The sequence below is a fragment of the Wyeomyia smithii genome, chromosome 2, assembly GCF_029784165.1.
Source record: "Wyeomyia smithii strain HCP4-BCI-WySm-NY-G18 chromosome 2, ASM2978416v1, whole genome shotgun sequence".
In the NCBI taxonomy this organism is placed as follows: Eukaryota; Metazoa; Arthropoda; class Insecta; order Diptera; family Culicidae; genus Wyeomyia; species Wyeomyia smithii.
The window spans coordinates 67,605,307-67,623,943 of NC_073695.1; the positions used below are offsets into that span (position 1 = coordinate 67,605,307).

Here is an 18,637-nt window from a genome sequence, read left to right on the forward strand (position 1 = left end):
CAGGCACCATTTTGAATTGCTAAATGGCAACTTATAGGCAACAGTCGGAAATGACCGAATAATACTCAATATGGATATTTCCGTAAACGTGATGATGCATAGAAACCAAACATTGACCCTGGACACCATTTTGAATTTAAAGACGACCACTTTTAGTTTCTGGAAAATAACCAAAAATACCTCCCAATACGGGTATTTCCGGTGTCAGATTGATGCCAGAAAGTCTGCTGAAAATGACAGAATTCCACCCAATATGAATATATTCAGAATTAAGGCGATGTACAGAAGCCAAATGTTGAGGATATTGTCATTTCGATAAAACCAATCATTTCAAACGGTTTGTTATTTGACTTTGATCATATCATATGACCGATTCGTCGTGCATTTGCAGACTTTAAACACATTGCAAGGAATCAATGAATTTGGAACGTTCAAATAGTACGATACCACATTTCAATTATGTTGAGGCCACATATATCGATCAAAGCAGGTATAGTTTTAAATAGTCTTTGAATTTCTCTTCTTTCCATAACTTTTGAGCCACATATCAAATTGTTATGATGTTTGTTATTTATAAGTTTGAGAGATGACTCGTTCGTATGACACTAGTTATGTTCAAATAAGTCATGTAATCTTTGAGATAATAGACTTTCGTTGTTTTATTAACAATTTAATACATAACGGTTGCTTAAGTTCGATTATAATCAAATGAAATGGGAACGTGTAGGGCAGCCAAACTTTGAAACCACGTGTTCAATCATAATTCATCAGTTAACCCTTAAATAGCCCGCTCATCTGATAATAATAATCAAATCGGTTGTGTAGTTTCTGAGATGATGAAGTTTCGTGATTTTCACAAGTCGGTACATTACAAATGAAGTTACAGTTCGACTACAGTAAAATTCAATAGGGTCTTCTGAGACAGCTAGACCATTCATTTGATACTAATTTTGTGGAAATCGGGTCGGCCATCTCTGAGATAAGTGAGTGAGTTCAAGTAGTCTTTGGAATATGTTCCTTTGCATAGCTGGATTTCACATTTTTAAACATAACAGACAAAGTAATAGTCCGATTGCAAAACAAATCGATAGGGTCTTATGGGGCAACTAGACCTTCAATTTGACACTGATTTTATGAAAATCGGTACAGCCATCTCTAAGAAACATGAGTGAGATTAAACAGTCTTCAGAACACGTTTCTTTTCATAACTTTTGAACCACATGTTCAATCTTCATAAAATTCAAATGTTAAGAGTTTATTAGGTAGCTCGTTCTTTTGAAACTAATTTTGTTCAAATCGGTTGTGTAGTTTATGAGATATTGTTGTTTCGTGATTTTCACATTTATAAACATAACCTCTAAACTAAAAATCCGATTACAATAAAATTCAATAGGGTCTTATGGGGCATCAAGACCTTTCATTTGCAATTAATTTCATGAAAATCGGTCCAGCCATCTCTGAGAAAAGTGAGTGAGAATAAAAATCTGCACATACACACACACACACACACTCACACACATACACACACACATACAGAAAATGCTCAGCTGGTCGAGCTGAGTCGAGTGATATATGCCATTCGGCCCTTTGGAGCACTTTTATACTTTCGGTTTTGCAAGTGATTGCTATACCTTTCTAGGAGAAAGGCAAAAATGAGCTGTTCAGAATGATGATATTTATCTACGTCATACAATTTAAAAGATCATACTACAAAAAAGAACAGAAGTAAAAAATGACGAATCAAAAAAGCCTGATCATTCCAGCATCTGCTAAAACCAAAAGGTAGCGCAAGCGAAAGCAATAAGCATTAAGAAGCCTACTGAACGATCGTATCCGTTCAGTGCGAGTCGGTCTTTCGAGCGCGCAGCAACGTTTTTCCGATCGGTCTTTTCCTTACTCAGAAGCGAAGAAAAACACACGGTAGACAAGCCGATTATCTGCTCTTTCTGTTCTGAGGTGACGCGATCAAGTGTAGACTGTGCAATAATCAGCTTCGTGATCGAAGTTCTCGCGTTCAATCTGCAGTGTCGCAAGCTGTCATCCCGAGGGATCGATTTCAATGACGATGACGAATAAATTGGCCATCATTTTAGCGGTAGCTTTGATCGCTCAATGCGTCTACGGATTACCGGCACCGCAAGTAAGTTCGAGAGTTCAGCCAACCAGATCTAATCGAGCACCTGCTAAAAACCGCTAGCAGACCCACGGCAACGTGATCAGTTTCGTGGCGGATGCTAATAATATCATGCAAGAGCTGTTAAAATTCTGCTTGTAAAATTTAGTGTGCTACTGATTTGAAATTCCAACGTAGGACCTCGGAAGTGTAACTGTGAAAGTCGGTTATTATTTCCTATGGGGTAACTAGGTGTTACTAGACATTGTTATATGTTCATTTTGATTGATTAAGTGTAAAATAATAAAATATTAGCAAAAATGCCATAATCTACACATCGCCTATGTTTGGTGCAATGAGCCTAAAAACTAACGTGCGAAGTGACAAAAGTGACAAGCAATCATTAAAAATTGAGAGATATAACATTTTTTGTTTTGTCGCAGAATTTTGAAGCCGCCAAATAATAATATCATTTCCTCATTTGAAACAACGAATTATGAAACGAAATATTGAAGTAGATAATTTTCTATCACCGACACCGTTTGTGTAAGCTGAAAAACTTATTTTTCACAACTAGTGCAACTCTTCCATTAGTTGGGAAACATGTCATTGTCAGTGAAATTTAGCTGTTTGTAACTCTAGTTATAAATTTATCGCTGATTTTGGAAGAATATGTTTCGAAAAAGTTACGTTGCTTTTTTATATGAAATCTTCCTCGTAAATAGTGATTAAAGTGTATACTTTTTTTACTTACACTGAAGCAAAAAACAATTATTGCGCTGAAGATTTATAACATTTTTTTTCTTATTCTCAGTTAATGATGATTAACGCCCGACCTTTGTGCATCATTATTCCATTATTCTATCGAACGATTTACGTCTAACGATGATTCGCAGAAAATAAGATAAACTAGCGGAGGTATTTTTGGAAGCCAACCGATCGATATGGCAAAAAAAAAGTCTACGACGACAGACTTCACGCGATTTTATAAAGCAGCATTTTTAGCGCGTGCTACTTGATATGAATATAAATTATGCGCGATGTGGCGCAGGGCCTACATCTCAACAGCCGGTATTGTTCGCAGGTGAATCTCGAACTGGAAATTCTACCGCATGGCGGGTGAAACGCTGGCGGAATTTTTATATTCCCATTATAAAAAATATTATAGTTCATCCCTGTATTGCGGAAGGTTCGTCGCTTGTGATTTAGAGACGAAAGATTTTCCAGCAACATATTTATGATAATTATGCTGTACTTTTAAAACAAGCACTTGTTCTCTGCTCCCATGATCAAGATATTTTTTAATGTTGTATAATCTGATCCGATTAGGGTGGTCGGTATTACCGACTTTTCGAAAAACCGGTATTTCGGTATTCATAAAAACAAAAACCGGTAAAACCGGTATTTTTATATTTTTCGGATTAATACAAACCAGGGGTGACTCGCGGTCTTTAAACCTACTTTTTCAACTACAAAATTCTTAAAATCATAGTTTAGGGAAGTAATGATGATTATCCGCAAAAAAAAACCCAAGTCATTTTCTCTGTACTATTTTAAAATAAAACTGAAAAACAATTAAAGATATAGGGTGTCGAACCTCTCCGGTAGTGGTTTTCTTCGGCAGGTTTTCTGCCGCAGTCTTATGCAAAAACCTGCCGAAGTAAGCCGCTGCCGAAAACGTTACCTACATAAATTTGGATTTGAAATTTATTTTTTGCTTAGAGTTTCAGGTTGTATCTATGTATGGACGTGTCGCTGCATGCGTATGTTTTTGCATTTATGAGTACCTATGCTTCATTACGATCCAGATTTTTTTGTAAGATTGAGACCTCTACGATCGTTGTTTTGATCTCTTGTGGTATACTATCCAGATACAACAATGTATAACAGTGTTTTGAAAACTGCAATAAATGAATCTAGTGATATGATTACGAAGAACATAATTTCAAAACTAATGTAATAATAAAAAAAAAACATGAAAATTTTTATTTAAATTATCTTTCACATCGCAAAACTTAGTTTCAAATTAGTGATTAACTTTAAAATTCGTAGCAAAATAATATTTGAAACTGTTGAGAAGAGTATATTAATGAAGAAAAAAAGAAGGAATCACGATCTGACCAGAATTTACTCTTTTACGAATCCGAATGAATCGAAGGTAAATACTTTTTAATTTTGTTCGATGCTCCTTAAACAGTTCGTCCAAATTATTTATTATTATAATTATTTTATTAACTTTAGCTCCTGATGTAGAAACGAAAAATGTGGCATATGAACAAGTTTGTATCTGAAATAGAAATAAATATTTGAAATGAGAGGTTGGTAAAAATATGGAAAATTATATAAAACGCAGAAACTTTGACACGAGTGCGGACGGGTACATTCAGCTAGTTGCTAATAAAAACCCGCTGCGGTACGGGCGACGAAGCTTTGACCATGCTACAACTATTTAAATTTTACTTTTTCAAGGAGCAGTAATGTTTAGGATGAAATTCTTCATTGGTTGATTATTTCATCCTGTAAACACTTATTATCAACAAAAAATAAATCCCTAATCCCAATTTATATTTATTTATTATTTTTTTAGTTTTGCTTTTAATGGCACAAAATGAATAATAACTTGCGTTTTTTCGCTGACATGATTGTGATTACTGCGTCAAACTATGATTTTCGTAATTTGTAGTTGAACTGGTAGGTTCAAAACCCACGCGTTGCCTCTGTGAGTATGAGTGTGTAAAGAGATTAGCTGTTCTACTTAAAAAATAAATGTTTTGCTTTATTGATATAAAGTTTTTTGACATATTATCGATACACACAGACACATCGTCTGAATCCAAGCAGAACAAACAAAAAGATAACAAAAATTGTTAAATAGGTAAGGGTAAATTAATATTTAATGTTGCTTCTGTATCAATGTATTTATTATACATATACATCGTCATGCGATTTGTAAAGCCTACCTAAGTGAGTAGCATTCATTTGCCTAACAATGATTTGTGAATATTAAGACAAGTTTTTTTTCCAATTTAAAGAAAAATACCGAAAATACCGGTTTTTTGCCTCTCTAATACCGGTATTTCGGTATTGAAAAAAATATCGGTTTTACCGGTTTTTGTTTTACCGGTAAACCACCCTAGATCCGATGTTCATCTCCTCACACAGTAAAAGGGGTTCTCCCTGATCAACATCGTTTAATCACTTGCACTACTTGATACAGTCAATGTCGAGGAAGTACTACCTATTTGAAAGTTGCTGCAGTTGCAGTTGACATTGAATATTCGATCAGTGGCGGACGACTCATAATGATAAAAAGCTGTATTAACATGTGGAAAAAAACACAAAACCTGTCTAGCGTAGTAAATTAATGGAATCGTAACTGAGTCGACCCGTTCGGAAGCCAGTGCTAAAGTAACGGGTTTGTTGCCGGTGTCGCGCCACTGACGATTGCGATTGTTATAATTATGATTCTTATCGTTCGTTGCCTTGTCTTTGAAGACTACAAAGGCGTAATAAAAATACCAAACAGATTGATCTTGAAAGTTATATTTGTTTACTTCCTCGCAGTGGAAGTTACTTTATTAATTTTTTAGTCATCTTCGGAGTCTATAATTGCATAATTACAACAAACTTTTTTCCTTTGAAGCCCAATTTCCTTTGAAGCCCAATTTAACGATCCGAATTGTTGGTTCACATTGCATGTGAATCATTCTGCAGAATTGCCTCAGCTGAGTTTTCTGTTGATAATTAAATACGGTGACGAACAAAAGTTTATTATAATTGCTTGAAATTTGTGTAGCTGCGTAGATATCATGTTGCACAGGTTCAATTTGAAGTGATCAACTGTTTTCTCAGCTGATTTCAAAACTGACTTGCACAAAACTGAGTACTGAGTAACAATTTCAAAGCAACTCCATTTCATGTGACATCTTTTCCGCAGCTTCATTTTTCATAGACTAAAATCAAACAATGATGTAATTTTAAAAATAAGGAGGATATGCAGTGTCAGATCCAACAAAAAATGTTTTCAACAATTTATTGTTTTAATCAGAACTTAAAGCTAGTAGTATTATCTACAGAAAAACTGGTAACAAAACAGGTTTTACAATTACAATCTAGTTGCATAAGTTGTTCAAAAACATTTCGTTCTATCATTTATACTCATTCATTCTCCTAAGACCGGTGTGGATTGAATTACTGGCTAAAAAACCCACACCTGGATAGATTGTGCGGTGTTCAAACATGTTTATTAGCAACTTTAAGCTTGAGTTCCGGATGTATTATTTTATGGTCGTTTGTAACGACTGGTGAGGTTGTTCAGAGTAAGAATTTGTTTTTGGCCGAGATGCTTCCCGATTAGCGGTACCTTTCGCTTGATTTGAGAGATGAAAGACACCCGACTTCGCGAAGTCTTCCTTGCTACAGATGCGTTTTTGTTAGCTCTTTCAATAGCTCCTCGTATGGAGTCTACTTCCATGAGAGAATGACTACTGTCCATAAATTTTCCAAAAATCTTTGTTCGTACCTATGAGCAGTTCCACAAAAAATATCCCAGTTTTAATATTTTTTTTAATTGTCATTTTTGATTTGACTGAAACTTTGCATAGACGATTCTATGGGCAAAATATGCCATTCTGTGCTGTTGGTCTATTTTTTTGGAACACGACTCATTGATGATTACAAATACTTTTAGAACCAACACGGTTTGTTTGATCGATGTGACATTTTGACTGTAAAAATATTTTTACTTACCCATAGAGTGCTCTATCGGAGTTTCAACACATTTTTACAGCCAAAACGGTTTGTTTGACAGGCATAGTATGTTTTGTAAAGTTGTAGATAGTGAATTTGTTCTTTCAAAAAAAAAAAAAACATATATCCTTCGAAAAAAAATAATTTTTTTTAAATAATTATAACATTTTTTTTCTTGATCAAACCATGTACGGACTGATTCTTTTGTAGTTTTTATAAAAAAAAAATTTTTTTATAAAATGAGCTTTTTTAGATAATTAATTTTTAATTTTTCCTCTAACTTTTTTTTCTTAAATAAATATTTTCTTTAGAGTGTAAATTTTTTTAAACACAAAATAACTATTGTGATTTCAGAGAAAAATTAGAATTTTGCGCTCTAACTGACAACCGCAACTGACAACCGAAAATGACAATCTCACACAACACCGATAAAAATGCGACTCATGAACTTGTTTGTCAAAGCGTATGCACTCTTAATTTACTTCAATTGAAATTGAATAGCATTGAAGCCCCCTTGATTCCTTGCCCTCGACTATGCAGCAGAGCCGCATTGATATGGTTTGCAATCAGAATGTTCTACGAACATTCTTAAACAGTATGCAATATAACATAGTTTTCATTGACTGGTGAATGACCGCCGGTTAAAACCTCAACAAAAAATGTGTCGATGAGATATATGGGAAAAAGACCTCTGAATTTCGTTTAGAGATTTAGAGGTACGGCTCAAGAGTTTCGTCTTCTCGAAAAAAGTCACTTTTCTAAATTTCTGCACAATCGGACTTCGGGAAGTCGTGCGGGTAAAATTATACTTTTTTACCAAAAAAAAATGTTCGTAAAAAAAAATTGTGATGCCAAATTCCTTAGAGATGCAATAAACGTTAAAATCTAGTGTTTTTTTTGTAAGATTTGAATCACTGCGACCATTATTTTGATCTTTTGTGGTAAAAAAAATATTTATATATTTTTCAGCTGGGAACTCTCTCAGCTTTAATTTACTTTTACCATTGAGGACATTTTTCGAAAAACCGAAGCTTCTGAGCCCTACCGCTAAACGAAATTCGAAGGCCTAGTTTCCCCATAACTTCTGTTGGTTCCAGCTTGAGAATTCCTATGCTTCAGAAAGTCTTTTTTTTTGAAAATTTGTTTCCTAAATAACATAAATGTCTTCCAGTACCGCAAAAGTCTACAGCGCATCGTTTCTATGTCTGTCTCCTGCATCTTCAAAATTGAGCTTTATAGACATAGTTGTTAGAGCGGGGGCCTAGTGTGGTTGGTAACGTCTCCGCCAACCACGCTCGACGCCTGGGTTCGAATCCCACCGCCAACATAGGTGTCGATGGTTGTGAGGTGGCGTGATCCACTCACAACCAACCCAACTGGTCTAGATTCAATCCTAGCCGACACCGGGAGATTTTCTGAGGCGAAAAATCTCTGGGATCAGACCTTCCATCGCATGAGGAGGTAAAGCCGTTGGCGCCGGTCCGTTAATAAACGGGTCGTGAGTTAGGGTCCTGGGTGTGGAGTCACCTCCCTGGGCGTCGGTGATTGGCCACAACAGTGGCGGAACTAGACTGACGGAAAATAAGCGAGAATAAAAAAAAAGACATAGTTGTCCCACGACTTTTATTTTATATATCATGGCATTGTTGTGATAAATACATCAAATCACCAAAAGCATGCGTACTTTAACAAACCCGTACCCGATGTTGTCGTATCATATTCACTAACCGATCTGAAAATAGGCGAAATGGTGCCCATCGCTGATGGCAATAAATCGTACATGCCTTTGATGATGAATATGATATTCTTTGCTCGATCAAGACAAACGAAAACCTAAGAAACAAATAAAAAGACTCTAATTAACTAGTGAGGTGTAGAGAATAAAACTTACTCGGATATTTTTGTATTTCAATTACGAACATTTCACTATCCCCAGTTGAACGTGTATCGAGTGCTATTCCTTACAGCACTTTTTTACCAGTGTTTAAGATGTCTGTCAGTTGCGGGTGTTGCTTCTTCTTTTTCTTAAAAATATCCTGCATTCTATTTTTTGTGAAAGGACAATATCTACAACTTTGGCGAAGCCGTCACACCGATCAAACAAACCGTTTTGGCTCTAGAAATGCTTGTAATCCTCAATACCTTCCCAACATAACATTTTTTATTAGCTTCTCAAAAACGAACCGTGTTCCAAAAAATTAAACCATAGAAACATCTCTCAGGGCAATGCTATAAACGTCGAATTCGATACAACAGTCGCGTTAGCAACTTTTATAGCGGTACCACTGACATCGTGGTACCACTGACATTGCGGTACCACTGACACAGCAAGATTTGACAGTAGGGCCAGAAGAGACAATTGTTATTGTAATAATTTTGGTTACCCCATTTACACGGTAATATATCTTCATTTATTCAAGTGGTCGAGAAAAATCATGGTTTTCAAATTGTTTAGTAAACATATGACGCCATATTGCATTAACATATTGGATGCAGGAAATTCATTGAACATCATACCCCTGACATCTATGCAAAGTTTCAGCCAAATCAAAAATCAGCAGAAATCAGCACGCGAAGTGAGAAGCGCTTGAAGTCTCGAAAGTAAAATCAAAAATAATGGAACATGCTCTAAGTTGTCAAGCAATCTCCTGCAAGCTCTTCATAGTGCATTCTGCCCCAATTTTGATTTTGATTGGTTTCAGGTAAAAGTTGAAGAAAGTTAGTTAATTAATTTGAAATACTCATAAAATTATAAACTCCAAAAGTGTAAAGGTTAGGGGAACCATAGTTTTTTGTATTATTTAGAAGTCAGTTAATCATAGAAGCTTAAATAAAATTCATGAACAATTACATGTTGGACAGAGCCACAGCCAACTGCACAGTTTTTAAAGTATTTTAGTCAATATGGCATACTGTTTTATAGTAGAACTGAGAAAAGCGAGGAATTTCGTCATAAAAAGCCGCTATGTAAGTATTTTGGGGAATTAATAGCATGGGCCATCTTACCCAACTGGTGCGTCTTGTACGGTTCTCCCCTATGTGTTGTCAAATTATAGATATGTATAAAGTTGCCGTGCATGGAATACTTCAGCAACTGTGATATTCCCCAAAGCACTATCGCAGATCGAAGCGTGCTGTGCGGACAGAGGGAATATTCCGGACATTCTTAATATCCCGTTTTTCCTCAGTGATTATTTTTTTTTGCATGTTGGTTCTTGGTGGGCAGTCATTTCGGCCTCCACCAGATCTCTTTTTGTGCCTTTTTTCGCATGTTGAATGGATACTTTTCAAGCGATAAACGCACTTTCCATGCTAGTTGCATTAAGAGGTCAGCGATGCAAATTACAGTACCCGGTTTTAATCAGGGGTATTCAGTATTGCTCGTATACAACTATCCATTGATGTATTAGGGAAAATACACGGTTTACGGCTGGCCAGTGATGGAAACGAAACGAATATGATGCAATCGTCGTTTAATCTCCACATGTACACATCATGAAGTGTACAGAGGACCGCGACTAAACTTGAATCCTCTCAACACATAATGAAATGATCAGTGGTGGGCACCGCTAACCGAAAATTTAGCGACGCTAATCGCTTAGTCGCTAACCGGAAAATTTAGCTCGATAATCGCTAAACGCTAAACCCACATTAGCGGAACTTTCGCTAATCGCTAACTTTTTAATATGAAAATAGTCATATCGCTATATTTATTGCTCGTGTTTTGTAAGATTTGGACCACTTTGATCTGTTTTGGTTAAACAAACGAAAACAATTAATTTTTAAAGCTATTTACAGTAAGAGGTTTACGAAACGGTTTTCTTATTTGATTTTGTATAAACAAGAATAACAAAAGTTATTTAGCTTGCATTGAAAATAGATACTCTTAAAAAAAGTTTTCATAAAAATTCAATTATTATCTGAATCGAAAAAGTAGAACCAAAGTTGTCATAATTTCAAGCGCATTGCAATTTACCAAAGTTCTTGGTGTGCCGAAAATTCAATCTAGACCTTGTGCTTGTTCTTCAAAATGCTCCTGTGGCTTGTACGATAACTGAAACTCCATTCTAGGGTAAAAAACTGACAAAAGTAACTCTCGCAGTAAAGTATGTTCATCTTTCGAAGCAATTTACGTACGCCAACAGCAATTCACAGTTTTTCTAAATATTTCTATTGTCGCTTCTCTACAAAATTTAGCGAATTAGCGATTAGCGTTTCGAAGGCCAAAATTTTAGCGACGCTAACAGTTTCGCTAACCAGCTCAAAAATTAGCGAAATCGCTAAATCGCTAACTTATTTTTAGCGTCGCTAATTAGCGAATCAGCGAATTAGCGGAATGGTGCCCACCACTGGAAATGATGATATGGTGCGTAGGTTTCTGGGAGAAAACAAACACATGACTAGACTACATCTGCTCTGAGAAGCGATTCGCTCATTGCGTTTGTCTCTCCAAATGCCGGTCATTAGGGGAACAAAGAATAGCAGCAGAAGAATTCATGTCGCCTCAGCAGCAGCAGAGGTGTGCTGCGGTGAGCGGGAAAGTGTGGGGGAAGGGACTACTTTGGCAGCCAGGCCCGTAGCTACCGGGGGGGCTTAGCCCCCCCCCCACGCGTTTTCATTGCCCCACCACGCAATTTTCTCATATATTTGATTGATACTATAGTAAAAAACCAAATGAAAAATCTGAAATATGACCAATAAGCATTATCAAAAAGGTCGAACTCATATGACAAAAAGGTTAAATTACTCAATCTTTTGGTGAGCCTGCTTGATTCGCGGCGAAGTTGAAACTGACGAACCGCATACTTCCGTTTCGGATGTCCGGACCAGCGTCTGGGAGTGAAAATGTCAGTTTTCCTAAATGTGTCATTTTAATGAGAGAACCAATCACAGTTTTATATGTTTGATTATATAAGAACAATGCAAAACAAGTTCCGCTGCAAAATTTTACCAGTTTTTCCAGAAGTTTTTATTGTCCACTTTTTGATTTCTTGGATTGAACAAATCGTGGGCAGAAAATGACACACAAGACTAGTTTTTTCAAATATTCAATATTCAGACAGTATCTAAACTTCCTGCAGTGTGCTTCTTGTGATTCATGTTTATGTTCAGTTCAATTTATTTTGGCCGGACTTTTTCACACCTCGGAAGCATAACCCAGTCCGTTACCTAGCCCGGACAACTATGTAACAGTTCGGTCCAAAATAAAACCGGACATAAACATTGATCAAACATTGCGAATCGTCAAATTTAGAATTTGGGCTAACGGTTGAATCGCTCCATTCTTTTTTCGCGAATAGAACCCTCTTAGTACCGTCGATTTTGAATAAGGCGACCCTCGAAGATGGGTTTCCAACGCTGTAATTCCTTCAATGCATTTATTGTTTCAGATTATAACTTTTTAGAACTCTCTTCTGTTTTTAGTTTTCCGAACGTTATGTAAATGGCTCTAATAAGTGTCATAGAATCGTTGTATTCCATCACTCGTCTTGCATTGCTTCTCTTGCTGGTTTGATAATTTATTTAATGAATATTGAATTGGTCGAATAGCGGGTTCGACACTGTGAGGCAGAAAGTATAAAGTTTTTATCCCTGGTTTTTTTCAACGATACGCACATTCGCAGCTAGGTTTTTTTTCGGAATATATACCCGGAAAACCAGATTTTAGGAAATAAGAAAATTTATACGGGACACCACTAACGCCCATTTGAAAATATATAGATGACCTTCTGTAACTTTTGGTGCTAAAACTATCGACATAGGAGGAAAACTGCAAAACTTATAAGAATTTTAATTTGTTAGTACCCGATTACTCCGTTGGATGCCTAAAGGTACTTTTTTTGTCGAGTACATAACGATTATAAACGGCTTTCCCTCCAAAAAAACGTTTAATTAAAAAAAATTCTCTGCCACCCCCATGCAAAACGGAGTACCTACGGCTCTGTCGGCAGCGGTTGACTTGAGCGAGAGTAGGAGAGCATACATTGTCATTTTCTATTTTTTTCTGACAAAAAATCATATTCATGAGTCAAATGAGTAAGAACATAACAAGACCTGATCGCTCTGTGTAACAGAGACGAATAACTTCATATACATTGAGAACCATATGTTCTGGTGTACACTAACGACAAGCAATATATCGTAAAAAAGAAAGCAAAGAGAGTGAACCAACACCGATACTTTGTTATTCGCATACTGACGACGATGTTAACGCATCTTAGGCATATGTAGGTATTCAAAATCGCTAGAGGTGATTTTTTTACATCGCTGCTTCTGAACATCCAACGCCCTATACGCTGGCGCTAAATCCTGTTGAAAGTAGAAATCTCATTTCCCAAATAATTTCTTGGCTTAAGGCAGCAAATGGTCTTTAATGACGTGTTGTAGATGATACTCCTCATAGATTTTACGCTCCTGTCGATGAATAGCAGTGGTAACTTTCCTTCGTTGAATATTACTCCCCAAACCATCCAGGCTGAAGCATTTTGGAATCGTTTTATCGGCTGGAACATCACGAAGCCATGCTTCATACATACGATCATTCTAGTGTTATGACTTATGTTCATTTCACAAGTCATTTTCCTTGCCGACTAGTCTGGATTTCGCCGGATAAGTTCGTTTTTACCCAGTTTCTGTTTGGGGACAACCGTGCCGATTTCCTCTAATTGTTTGATGGTCCTGTACTCACAAAATGTCTGCTCAAATTTAAATACGACACCTTTCCTATAATCTGTATATTGCTCATTGCAGCAAGATACAAGTTGCTGGTTTGTTCTACACGTGAATTCATTACAACTTTCTTCTGAAAAAGATGAAACATTGGTTCTATCTCTTACAAGAGAACTACAAACATGAGTCGCAATCAAAACAAACACAGCTGACTAACAAGGTAGGGCAGAGTTGTATCGGGAGGCACTCAAATATGTGTATCACTTTCACAGTGACAGCCTGTAATTTAAATAAGCTTCTATTTTAACTACAAAGTTTGAAATTAAACTGTTATCTGTTTACATCAAAGAGAGATTGGTTCATTTCATGTTATGAGTTAACTCTTTGGAAAAAGAAATAGTTTAACGCATGTTTTTTTCTGAGTCGTGCCATGTGGTTCAGTATATATTCCCTGCAACTAAAAAATGGAGAAGTTTGTGCCTAAGAGCACTAACCTAAGCTGGGCGTAGGACTACAGATGTCATTCTTAGGCCATAAACAACACTCATAATTTCAAATTAATTCTTCTAATACGCATGGTGGTAAGAAAATTTACTATGAAAGCCGTTCGTTCATCAATCGTACGAAACAGTACGGGTTTATGCAGCTGATTAGCATTTCACCAGCTTCAAAGGTTTATTAGAATCTTAAAAGTGTTTGAAAATGTTCTAAAATAAATGGAACAAACAATTTCAAAAGATTTTACCCCATGGAGCTATGAAGAATTCATTCCTCAGCTAATCGTTTAATTGGTCAGAAAGAGAACAAAATTCTACAATTGATGATAGTTGCAAAATAATTTTTCAAAGTAGCTACACAACAACAAAAACAAAATAAAATAAAATTGTTTGCTAATTGCAGCTGATTTTAGCTTTTACATCGTGAAGTATACATTATCTTACCAGGTAGCATATCGAATAATTTTTTCGCCAGTTTATTATCGAGAAATTGTGCCAATTCTCAAGATTTGGGATTATTTAAACTATCAATCAAGATAATGATGTTTGAAATCCATTCAGTGGTAAAATGGTACTTATATGCATTAGAGAACAGCACTTATTCGTGTCATCTTCCATTTCATGAAGGACGTTTACGTTTACGAGTTTTATGTAAAAGACAAACAGTCAAGCTCTCTTTATAACCAATAAGTTAGCTATTAAGTTAGTTGTAAGTTTATTTCCCTTTTTGAGAAGTAGTTTAAAATCCCTACGAATGATAAGTCCTGTGATTGGCCACACAAACTTGTTATTCACTAATAATTATTATAAATACTTAAGTTGTTAACAAACTACCTTAGTTGAAAAACGAACAGTCCTGTTATCTAACAAAGGTGCAGTTTTCCATTCTGTTCCAATATTTCAAAATTCGCGTTTAGACAAAACTATCTTCAATTACCTTAGGCTGATACAAATTTTGAATTCTTTTTATGTCCAAGGTTATCAAAGTTAGCAGAGGTGGTGGCAAAAAATAAATAACACCGAGACGAAAAAAAGAAAAATCTTTGATCAAAGTTTGTGTGCAAGTTATGACGTTTGTAACTTGCACTCAAACAAATGTTGAAAAATAACACTTTATTCTTTTTATTATTTATTTCGCTTGCCTTTTGACGACACTCTCGCTGTAAATGGATTTTTTGTTGCTAAATTAGGCATTTATGCTGTCGGAAAGCTAAATAAATGAACAAAACGGTTTGAGCTTTTTTTTTCTTCCCCTTCCAATATTCAACATTTTTGAAGGGGGGAGTGACATAAAATGAAAATAAAATTTGTAACGGCCTTATTGCGAAAATCAAATTAATCGCCGCTCCAATACCTGTTTGTTGTATGCAAGTTGTGTTCGTTTTTTTTTGTTTTGTTTTATGCGTTGTATTTGACTATATTTTGCTCTTGGCTTTCGTATTTACCAAAAAAATAACAACAATTAATTAACGTAACTTAACTACAAACAAGTCTAAATTTTCATTATTTATATATTTCGGCGGCACCGGCAATTAAAACTTAAAATGATCAAAGAGCCATGAAAACGCGGAAGCAATATGATTTAGTTTAATGGTTGATTGATCGATGGCTGACATTGATAAATTTTAAAAGGTGGGTTGTTCCAAGCAGGCTCAAAAACACCTCCACTAATTGAATCGATCAATAGTGATACCGTAAAATTCATGAATCAAGTGTTACATCATTGTGGTTTACCGCTTCGTTCCGAATCGTTCCAGTGGTTGTCATTCAATGATGGTAAATTTGGCGTTGGATTCGGTGGCTACCACGCCGAAGCCGGACTAGGCGGATTTCTGGGCGGCAATCAAGGTTTCGGAGGGCTTTCCGCATCGGCTGGAACCCCGAACGGACAGCGAGCTGGCGCCGGTTTGGGTGGCATACTGGACGGAAATGGTAACGGAATTGGTGGATTCTTAGGGGCATTCGCTAGATCAGCAAGACGATAATTTGTATCTACCACTGTGAATGGGTATATGTTAATTGCGCCGGTAAACCTGCTGCTGATGGAACCCGCATATGACTTGCAAAATTTTAACTAACCTAACTGGAAGAGGCAATAAAAACGATATCCCCAAACTCAATTCATTGGCCGCTTTGTTAATCGCCCTGATTGGCTTCCCTAGCTGTACCTTTTTTGACGTTTTACTAACTGCTTGTTCTGATGCATACTAACGCTAGATTTTGAAATTGATTACTGGCTAACATTATTTACGTTTTAGTCACGTAAATAAAAATAATTAATTTGCTTCCGAATCTGACAACCTTGAAAACACGCTCGAAGCATGTCCCAATATATCACCAAAATAATATTGTTGGTTTTGAAAAACAACTTGTATAAAAATACTCTGACGGGTTTTATGGTAAAAGGGAAAGTTTAAAATTAAGTTTGGTCAATCGCCTAAATAGCTAAAACGGCCGGTGGAGCGTACGCAGGAGCATCCGCGGGACACGGAGTCGGTGCAAGCGCTGCTATTGGAGGCGGCCTGGGAGGCGAAGGTGGTGCCGGTGGCACCGGAGCTGAAGCTCACGCCGGTGGGGTTAGCAAGAAAGTTGTGAAGCTTAGCCAAACCAATGGAGGCGAAGTATGAGCCCACTTTCCGAAATTGTGAGATATGCAACTAAACTTTGACAATGAAATATTCTAGACAATTTATACACACGAAGTTCCGCCCGTTCCACAAGTCGTAAATACTCGATTCAACCAGGATTACGAATCAAACGGTAGGACGAGAACGTTTGTGAAGGAAGTTCACACTGATCTGGAGGCACCACCAGCAGTTCAGCCTCCGGTTTACACGCGCACAAAAACGATCTATAAAAAGAAGGTCATACACCGCCCGCATAAGGTAAGCGGATCGCTACTTGGCAGTGCATGCGCAAGCTATTCCTATGAGACCCAGTGTCGGTAACAATTACTAATATCACGCACCTGCAGGTAGCACATGTTGAAACTACGGTTACTCACGGTAAACCCGCGCCTAACAACATAGACATAAATCGGTTCTCCGATTTTCAAGCTTTCACGAACATTGCTTCGAGTTTTTCCTACCCGGAATCGTATAGACCATCATTTGGGACGACTTCTGTAGATCAAAAGCACCATCAGCAATCCGACGTTTTTATCAAGGTATTCATGCAATTGGCTTAAGCAGATTTTTTCGCTTTATTTTCGTATCAAACGGACCGGAAAGTTTTCACATTTTATGATTTTTTCACTGCTAGAGCTCATGAGAGTATGACCGAGTTTGTTTTTCAATTCGAGGTCTCAAAAGAAAATTATTATTAAATTTATTTCAAATTAGGTTATTAAATTTATTTAAAATTAGGTTTTTCAAATATCACCAGCTTCAGAAGTTTATTATAATCTTAAAAGTGCTCGAAAATGTTCTACAATAAATGGAACAAACAATTTCAGAAGATTTTTCTCCATAGAGCCGTGAAGAAAGTTCATTTCTCAGCTAATAATTCAATTGGTCAGAGAGAGAACACAATTCTACATTTGATGAGAGATGCAAAATATTTTTTCAAAGTAGCTACACAACGACAAAAACAAAATAAAATGAAATAGTTTGCTAATTTGTAATATTATTGATGTAGAATAAGACTCGGGGATTGGTAATTCTAGGTAACAAACTAATTACTGAAAACTATTGTTTTTCTATTCACAGGCTCAAGACGTATCCAATAAGCCTACAAACGGAGCACATGGTGCAGGACCAGAAAAAAACTCAAACTTCTGGAATGACATCTTTAACGTAAGTTGGATGTCGCAGGCATTCTTTGGAATTGTCAATTTGCAATTCAATTCCACACTTCATCTTTTACATTTCAGATTCCCATATCTACACTGAATGCTGTTAACCAGTTCCTCAATGGCAATAGAGGAAATGGTGTCGACAATGCTCACAAGTCTACGTAAGCTGGCACTTGTTGGTGTGGTCGAACCACGTGACGCATTATCCGTGAGTATGAGGAACAAACTACATAAATAATCATTATCAGCTAGGTACAAACCTATACAAATGCAGAGTATTTTTAAGAGAACAGTGCAAAATAAAACTCGTTTAATTATAAGAATAAAAACTTTGTATTATTTGAGAGACAGCAGGTACTGATTGATTGTCCCGTCTTTTGGACGTCAATTCGACTACCTTCTCGCAATGATGACTATCTGACTCTTGCAGTATACAGCGGACACGAATGTCGCTGCGCGTGAACGAAAGTCGAACTAACTTGTATAATGTTACTAATTTGATGATGACAGCAAGGTGGTGAAGCATTTTTTCGCCTTTCTGCTAGTTTTTCAATATTCTTGTATGGTTCTGGCATCTAATTTTCGGTATCCTTGCACGGTGCAAAGATCTAATTTTTAATATCCTTATAATGTGCTGCCATCTAGTCATTGTCATCTGGTGGATTATACTGGTCAACACAGGTGCACTCCAAGAGCTCAAACCGGAAAAAATGAACGATTATTGCTATTCAACCATCCCTGTGAATTTTGGTGTCCCTAGCCATCACCCTCTATACTAAATTCTCACGCAGGTTTGACGCGTAAGTATCTCAGAAT

General features: G+C 36.6%; 1 protein-coding gene across 2 annotated transcripts; it reads left to right on the forward strand.

Annotated features, from left to right (window-relative positions):
- The first annotated feature begins 1,825 nt into the window (after window positions 1-1,825).
- LOC129721200 (calpain small subunit 1) lies at window positions 1,826-18,178 on the forward strand. Of its 2 annotated transcripts, XM_055673489.1 has the most exons (7): window positions 1,826-2,140; window positions 15,786-15,960; window positions 16,474-16,649; window positions 16,713-16,913; window positions 17,003-17,194; window positions 17,736-17,822; window positions 17,900-18,178. In XM_055673489.1, exons 1-7 carry the CDS (start codon window positions 2,060-2,062, stop codon window positions 17,984-17,986), a joined length of 999 nt encoding a protein of 332 aa, XP_055529464.1. In that variant the 5' UTR covers window positions 1,826-2,059; the 3' UTR covers window positions 17,987-18,178. The 2 variants fall into 2 exon arrangements, with proteins under 2 accessions (XP_055529464.1, XP_055529465.1); XM_055673490.1 differs by lacking the exon at window positions 17,003-17,194 and having other exon boundaries at window positions 1,827-2,140.
- The last annotated feature ends 459 nt before the right edge of the window (window positions 18,179-18,637 follow it).

Coding starts and splice junctions, on each gene's coding strand:
- LOC129721200 (XM_055673489.1), top strand. CDS start 2,060: ATGACGATGACGAATAAATTGGCCATCATTTTAGCGGTAGCTTTGATC. Junction 17,195..17,735: donor AATCCGACGTTTTTATCAAG/GTATTCATGCAA, acceptor TTCTATTCACAG/GCTCAAGACGTATCCAATAA. Junction 17,823..17,899: donor TCTGGAATGACATCTTTAAC/GTAAGTTGGATG, acceptor TTTACATTTCAG/ATTCCCATATCTACACTGAA.